At 48.4% G+C, this 8,458-nt stretch overlaps 1 protein-coding gene and 1 pseudogene across 1 annotated transcript in view; one reads left to right on the forward strand and one right to left on the reverse strand.

Annotated features, from left to right (window-relative positions):
* EML6 (echinoderm microtubule associated protein like 6) overlaps positions 1 to 8,458 on the forward strand; it is a 308,568-nt gene that overhangs the window by 267,150 nt on the left and 32,960 nt on the right. Inside the window, exons 26-27 of the mRNA XM_006880926.1 lie at positions 3,605 to 3,806; positions 3,919 to 4,045. Coding sequence (XP_006880988.1) covers positions 3,605 to 3,806; positions 3,919 to 4,045 — 329 coding nt within the window. The remainder of the gene's footprint in view (positions 1 to 3,604; positions 3,807 to 3,918; positions 4,046 to 8,458) is intronic.
* Positions 5,962 to 8,458, reverse strand: part of LOC102868707 — an 11,769-nt pseudogene continuing 9,272 nt past the window's right edge.

Consider the following 8,458-nt stretch of genomic DNA (forward strand, 5'->3'; position numbering starts at 1 on the left):
TATCATGTTGCTCACCAGTGGTGAGAGTTTTTTTTATTGACCAAGTTTGAATACGTTGTTTCTTGACATGTAACCTATGTTAAAGACTATGGTCTTTGATCTTCTGCAGTAAATGTTTCATTCAAGTCATCTTTCTGCAGGCAAGCTTAGGTCATCTTTATGACGCATGTGGTTTTCTGATTCTTCTTCCAAACCTAATGCCACATTCTTCTTGACATAGTCCACCTTCTGGAATGATTTCTCACTCGGCATACAGATTGAACAGGTGTGGAGAGAGGCCACAGCTCTGACACACCACCCCCGGCCTGATTTTAAACCATGCCGTGTTCCTTAGCTCTTGTTTGGACAACTGCTTCTTGGCCTTCTTCTAGGTTTCACAGGAGTATGATTAGGTGTTCAAGGATTTCCTGTCTTCTCAATATTAGGAGCACTCTGGTGGCCTTAGGAAGCTGCACTGCAGTCCCAAAGGCACATTCCTTCAACACCCACTACTCCTTCAGAGAAGTATGGGCAGTCTGCTGCCGTGGCGTTTACTTCCTCTAAAAACCCGCTGGAGAGTCAACTGTGTTCAGACACCAGGCTCACAAAAGCATCGGCATTTCCCCCTTTCTCTTTGTCCTGTGTGTCACCTTCTCTCCCACAGCAGCCTGACTCATCCCCTGGCTGCCTCTCAGAGCCCTTCCCCTCTCCTGCTGAGATTTCTTCTGTATTCCTTCACCCTCTGTTCCCTCTTATGTAAGAGTAAGGTTGCCAAGTGCTTCTCCAGCTCTTTTGCTTTCTCTTCCTTTAAAAAAGAAAACGTAACTGTCTCTGTAACTGCTTTAAGCGTGGGCTCCCGTTCACAGCAGGAAGGCCGAGCGAGCATACCTGAGGTCCACTCTGACCGTTCGCTCGGCTCCCACACCTCTGTCTCCCACGGGTCACACAGCATTCTGCGGCTTCCTGGACGCCCCTGTGCTGCTCAGCCTGTTTGCTGGAGACTTAGAAGCCCTGAGGGCTTCCTGGAAACGCCCCTGCCTGTTCGCTTCCCTCATCTGTCTGATCTCTCTCCTCACTTCAGAGAGGGATTGGTCAGATGCAGAAAGACCTTGACCAGGAGCCTCTGAGTCCTATGCCCGCCACACTGCTTCCTGCCGTGTGTCTCTGCCTGAGTCCCTGTCTCCGGTGTGATCGTCCACAGCTCTCAGGAAGCTTCTTGTCACTTATTTGATAGTTTGTTTATCGGGACACCGAAGGCCCTCCCCCGACCTCCCAGAGGCCAGGCCGCTTTCCTCATCGCACGAGTGTGCAATGTTCCCTGGAAGTTGCCAAGGGGATGTGGAGATGCCCCCTCTTGGAATGGCTCCTGCTGCAGCTGTTTCTGTCTCATGAACCAGAAATAAAGGCCAGTGCCAGCGTCCACCCGTCCCCCGCCAGGACAGCCCTGGGGTTAGCGGCCAAGTGGGGACTCGGGCCCTCCTGCACCGTCTCTACAGGGGTGACGGACCTGGGGTCTGGGCGCCCCACTCTGTGAAGCTTCTAGTCATTCCTAACCATTTGGGTCGCATCTGTTTGGTTTTTATGTTTACTATAAAGAGATTGACTTTGTTATTAAATCCATTTTTGTTAGCGTGGTTTTTAATGTCAGAAGTTGTTTCCAGTCTGTGGCAAAGTCTGCTGTGTTCTTTTGAAATGCCGCTCACGCTCCTCTCTCAGCCTGGCCTGTGGCACAGAAGGCCGGCCGTGTGGGGCATGACTGGGATGCCTCTTTTTTTTTTTTTTAATTCTTTCATGATTGATATTTTATTGGTTGTTTTAAGGGCCAGTACAGAGACATTATGAACAACCTGTACACAGTTCTTAATGCACGTACCAAAAATCTAAAAAGCCATGTAGTTATAATTCTTTTCTAAATTCCAGTGACCTTCCAGCTTTAAATTTGGAGGAAAGTTTTCATAAAGAAGAAAATAAGTACCAATATCTTCAATTGTTGATAAACTGTCACATCATTAAGTCGCACTAATTCACAATTTACTATCACATACACAACACATTCAAATTTTCAACCGTTCACAGCACATAACAAGGTTATTAGGAAAACTGGACTACTAAGACCAAAGATGTTACAAAATCCATGTAGTTCTGACAGGGAGAAAGCCAAGAAAAGGGAGTGGTTATGTTTAAGAAGAAATTTTACTAAACAATGTTCTAATTTATGTATCTAAAAACATGGAAAATAGACTTAATTTAAAATGTTCAAGTCATAAATGCATGACTATGACTCCAAATTGTCATTAAGTATACTACATATTATGGGATATATAAACTGTCCCTTCCCCCATGGAATGTTACCCTGACATCCAAAGCCCCCCCCCCCCAATATTAACATCCCACATTTTCTGGTTGTACCAAAAAATAAACAACCAGCAAATGATCTCACCTCTTAAAAAAAAGCATTTACACTTAAAAATGGGTTGAAGTGGAATCTCCTTCTTCTTAAAAATGTTTCTAGAGCTACTAAAAAACTTTCATTTACAAAATAGTTGATAAAAATATTCCTCTGGATTGTACAAGAAAGGAGATACAGGGACCACTGATAAGACATGATAGACAAATATTAATCAGACTTGACTTCTTTTTCTCCTGCTTCATCAGAGGCTGGATGGACTCTCTTCGTTTTTAGTGGGAAGCCTCTTTTGATCCCAAATGTCATTCTAACTCACAGTCAGGGCTTTTCCACAAGAGACCTTGGAATGTCATATTTGGCCTTTCAGAGAAGCGAAAACAAGCTTGTTCACACGACCTTGGGGGCTCAGGGGTAGACTTCTGTGCCACGAGGAAGGCCGCAGCTTCAATCCCCCAGCCCATGCGTCACAGAATTCTGGGATCTCTGGTGGCCAAGTGGGCAGAGATTTGTGTTGTCACCCCAAAGGCGGGGGGTTCAAATCCACCAGCCTGCTCTGTGTGAGAAAAATGCTGATTATTCCTGTGTGATTTCTCGCCTCTGAAAACCTGCTGGAGGCTCAGCTGTGAGTTGTTTCCAACTGACCGGCGGTGAGTTGGCTAGTTTGTTGTTATCGTCATGGAGTCGGCACTGACCCGGGTAGCTCTGTTCAGCATAGGGCAGCATGCCCCCGTCCTGCACCGTGCGGGCGATTGCTGTATGTTTCTGTTTGTGCATCTGCCAGCCCTGGAGCTCCACCCCCTGCTGGGTAATAGACTGCGTTGGGAATTGGCCCACCAAGCCCTTCTTCCGAGTTTGTGTTAGCCTGAGAGCTCTGCAGAAACCGGTGTCCACCATGGTTGGTCTGACTGGTGTTGGAAATCCTGCATGGCCCAGCTTCCAGCGCCACACGCTGTGCACTACGCTACAACACACAGACAGACAGACACCTTGAAGCATACACACAAAACCCCAATTCCATAACAGACCCGTGTGTGTCAGAGCAAAAAAAAGGACAAAATCCCATCCTCTTGACATTTACGTTCTAGAGAAATGCAGGGAAGGCACTGCCTAAATGAGATTGCGTCCAGTAAAAACCAACACAAGTGATAACCTGGATGCGATGGGCTGTGGAGTGATGGGGTGGGAAGCCGTCCGGTTGACCCAGGCCTTGCATTCCAGGGCCAGCACGCAAGATTCAAGAAGTACGTGGGGCACAGTGCCCACGTGACCAACGTGAGGTGGCTGCATAATGACTCTGTCCTGCTCACGGTGGGCGGCGCTGACACGGCCTTGATGATCTGGACCAGGGAGTTCGTGGGGGCCCAGGAAAGCAAGCTGGTGGACAGCGAGGAGTCAGACACGGACGCAGAGGAGGATGGAGGTGAGCACGCAGAGCCTTGTGCCCACGGCCCCCTGGTCCACCCCTTCCTGTGCTGCCCCAGACCGACCCCACTCCCCACTCTCTCCCTTTCTCTCTCTCTCTGTTGTTTGAGGCTACGACAGTGATGTTGCGAGAGAAAAGGCCATTGATTACACCACCAAGATCTACGCCGTGAGCATCAGGGAGATGGAGGGCACCAAGCCGCACCAGCAGCTCAAGGAGGTCTCCGTGGAAGAGAGGTACGGAGGGCGGGAGCGGGCCGGCCTTTGCTGTGCCCGAAGGCAAGAAGCTGGGTGGGAGCGGGCCGGCCTTCGCTGTGCCCGAAGGCGAGAAGCTGGGTGGCCCCCAGAATGCATTTTCATTGCCCTCAAAGTTGCCTCTCGAGCAAGTCTTCTGTATATGTGCAGAGACTGAACCCAAGCTGGGTGAGCTGCCCACTGTCCCCCTGGGATGTGGCGATGCGGGGGTCCCGCCCAGGGAAGCTGTCAGGAGAACTTGAATGCCATCCTGAATGCCTCCCTGACAGGGGAGCTTGCTGGTTTCAGGGATCTGGGGGGCAGGAGGGCCACCTTCTCAGCTCACGCGGGAACATGTATGAGTGAGGAGAGCAGCTGCCCCCCCTGACCACTCAGTGTATGACCACTCAGTGTGTGACCACTCTGTGTGTGACCACTCTGTGTGTGACCACTCAGTGTCCCTTCTCTTTCTACAATGTTAACCTGCCTACATTTGTTCTGCTTTGGTGATGCGAGGCATTTGCTATTGGATTTCATTGCCTTAAATACTCTGTCTGAAAAGGGAGTCTCTGACATTATTTCACACCTTTTCGAGAAGCTATTTTTTAAAATTTTTTTAAAAATTTTATTATTTTGTGTATGTACCGTCAAATCAGATTTGACTGGTACAGGAGGAGATTGTTCCTCCTTCTCCAGCAGAGCATCTGGTGGAGTTGAACCGTGCACCTCTGGGATTGCAGTATACCTTCTTGCCACTAAGCCACCAGAGCTCACCTCGATAAGCTATTTTATGTAATTTGTCAAACATGTCCATATTTTAAACATTTTGTGATTACTAGTTATGAACGTCAACGAAACTTTTGAATCTAAAGAGAATTTCCCAGACCCCAGATGTCTTAAAAACGCTGTGGTTCTTCACGTTGAGGTGGGCACATGGGCCACAGGCTCTCTGGCTCCAAAAGGTGTAATTTAACTGCTACTTGGATTCTGTATTTGGCGTGAAGTTCAGGTTATTAATCTGATCTTTCACCTCTCTCAGGCTGAAATTTTGATTCAAAAGGAGAATGTCATTTCCTCCTCCTCTACCATTTTAGTGCCAGATATTAAAATTAGCTTGGTGAAATCGTGGGCAAACTGACAAGAAAAAGGAATTTGACACACAGAAAAACCTCTCATCCTCCCCTAATGTCTTTGTGAGATATTATGATATCATCAAAGGGTCAATGTTCCCTTTTCACTAATAAGAAGATTTCTCTTTGATTAATTAAAAAAAAAAGAAACAGATTCATCTGCAATCATCTGGGAAAAAATAGTTTCTTTATCTTGCATTGTAGTTTTTAATTTGCCACAGGGAGAAAATAAAAAAAGATCAGAGTTCTGAAAAGGAAGAAAAGCAGCTCTTAAGTATTGGCCTCCCACTCAAATAATCCACCCTTTAAAAAAACACTTTGGCTTTGATGAAACATTCTGTTGAAAAATGACTCAACTTTTCCTAAGTCACATAACATTGAGAAATATGTCAGTTTGGCTGTTCTGGGGCTGTTTGGGGCTGATTTCTACAACCCAGATCCCTCATTCTCGTCCCCCACAGCTGGCTAGTCACCTGAAATGAGGCTCACCTGAAATGAGGCTCACCTGAAATGAGGCTCACCTGAAATGAGGCTCACCTGAAATGAGGTTCACCCACACCCCTACTTGCCTCAATTCCCCTTCAGTTACGTCTCTGACTGTCTCGTTCTGGCTCATGTTGGGAGAGCAAGAAGGACCATAAGTAGGATTGCCTTAGAATTCAGAATTTTCTAGCTACCTCATTTTCTTCGTCATCCAAGATTGCACACTTGTTCTAGATTAGCATATACAGGATTCGCTATCCTTTTTTTTTTTTACAAATCCATAATTTTATTTGCTTTTCAATAAGTTTAAATCCTCGAGAGATACAGCATTACATGATTCTGTGTCCAGTGGCCTTAGCAGGAAGGTTGTTCCGTAACTTGGCCCGAACCATGCCAGTGTTTCTGTGGGCACGAGTTACCTTTCCCCAGGTTACTCTGGTTTTGTTGTGTTTGCCACCAGGACTCACTCTTACTGTTTTTGCTTTGTAAACACAAACACATCTCTTGCTTCAGTAGAATTCCGTTTCATCTCAGGCATCAACACCTTTTTAAAGAAGAGCTGTGTGCTCCCTCTGGTTCCGGAGACCTTGTTTATAGCCAGCAAAAGTGGCTTTGCACCAAAGCCTCCCAGCCGTCTTTGGGGTTTAGAAGTCCTCCTTCCAGGAGGCCTTCACGGGCTCCAAGGTGGCATGTGAAAAAAAAAAAGTAGGATTCGCTTTTCTTAAGAAAGAGGAAAAAAGATCTCTGCTGACACCATGAGATGTGCTTCCTCTGTGTCCACTGCATCAAGTGGGTCCCAGCTCATAGAGATGCAGAGCGGTTTCTGAGACTGTCGACTTCAGAGAAGCAGACGGTCACATCTTTCTCCCACAGAGCAGCTCCATTTACCAGTTGCGTTTTTAACTGCCACACCACCCAGGGTTGGTTGTGGTGGGTGTTACGTGCCATTGAGTCGGAATTGGCTCATAATTGATCCTTTAGTGGGTCTGCAGCAGCTGTGAATCACACGGGAGGAGATGACCCATCTTTCTCCCTCAGAGCTCTCGGTGGATTCAAACCTCTGGACTTTGGGTTGGTTACTGCTAGAGTCTTAGTGAGCTGTATGGGTGGGCATTTCGGTATTTTATAAGCATTTTTTTTAAGAAAAAGAATTCATAGTAAAATATAGTTAAGAAACCGTGCTGTGAAAAAGAAGCTGTTAAGATAAATATCAGGTTGGGAGGCAGAGTGGGGCCTCTTCTCTAAAGAAAAGCTTCCTTGGGACCTTGACAAGCGTTGACAACATCTCTTCCCAGAGGGGCTGTGAGCCGTGCACAGGGCCAGCTGCAAGGCATGCCGGGAGCAGAGCGGCTCACACTGAGAAGGGTGCAGTATTACCCATAATATCAGCTCCGTGTGGAATTACATCCCAATCAGGGCAGCAACTGACCAGTCATCTCAGAGGTGCCTCAACTTCAGAGGTGGCCTGTCGACAGCCTCTGTGTTGTTGAATAGAGTCTAAGATGAAGGCAAGGCAGGGCCGAGAGAGACTAGTGAGGAGGCAGGATGAGGGGTTAAGGGAGAGTCAGGCAGGACTCAGGCCACTAAACCCCCGTGGTCCTCAGCTGCATGCAGAGCCCATTCTGTGGGCAGTAGGACGGGGCAGGGACAGAGAGATGCCAGTGCTTCAGACACCAGCAGTGTGGGGCCATGGAGGACCCAGGTTCCCATAGAAATCTCGGACAGGTTACACTGAGGTACCTGACCCCACAAAGCCCTCTGGCCACAGCCCTCCACGCCACACACCCTCAGGGGTTTGGAAGCCAGGCCTTCCTTGGTGTTCCTGTCATTGTCCCCTCACTCTCATACCTGCAAGGAGCTCTGGCGGCCTAGTGCCAAGTGTGTGACCACAAGGTCAGTGGTTCGTCTCCACCAGCTGCTCCTCAGAAGCACGATGGGCAGTGTCCTCCTGTTACAGTTTATGGCTTGATGACAAATCGCCACGCGGTGGAACTGACTCCGTACCAATAGGTTAGGTTGGTTTGTGATGCCCACCTGGGGATGGTGAGGATGGCACAGGACAGGACAAGTTCATAAGGTCGTGATAAGCAGTGCCAAATGACAGCCACCCCCTGCAGGTATCGGGGGGTGCCTCTTCCAGACCCCTGAACCAGGTTACTTAATGGGCAGCACTGAGGGGGCGCAGGGAGGGTGCATTTGGAAAACGCACTCAGAGGGGGCCGGTTTGATCTTAGCAGTGTTTCAGGCAGCCCTCCTTCAGTTTAAGTGTCCCTGCACCCTGTGAAAGCGGTTAGAAACTGAGAGGAGTGCAGCATCTGTCACGGAGACGGATGCCCCGGAGGCAGCTGCACATCCTGCATCCCGACTTCCCAATCTGTAAGACAGGCGTGGGTGGTTTTTAATTAGACTCAGTTCTTTGCCTTTTACATAACTTGGAGGCTTGGGCTGAGGCTTTTTTGGTGCCGTTTCTGACACACTGTGCCTCTCAGTCCTCAGAAATGCTAACATCTCCTGTACCAATCTTTTGAAAGGACAGAAAGCAGAGAGAAGGGTTGTTACTGCTCTCAAAAGATTGCTGGGGTTTACCTGCAAGATAGGTTAGAGGTCAGCTCGCCAGGCTCTGGTCGTGCCTTTCAGCCTCGCTGCAACAGGCGGGGGGACAGGCCACAATCTCTACCATGTGCGGGTAGCCGGTCCTCGGACAACGGTGAGCAAGGCCTCTTCCCCCTGCCCACTCACCATGGGCTTTTGTAATCTTCAAAGACAGACCTTCAGACTTTATCTGTCTCCACAGCTCACCCTC

The sequence above is a fragment of the Elephantulus edwardii genome, unplaced genomic scaffold (genome assembly GCF_000299155.1).
Source record: "Elephantulus edwardii isolate Elephantulus edwardi_28Jun2011 unplaced genomic scaffold, EleEdw1.0 scaffold00011, whole genome shotgun sequence".
NCBI lineage: Eukaryota > Metazoa > Chordata > Mammalia > Macroscelidea > Macroscelididae > Elephantulus > Elephantulus edwardii.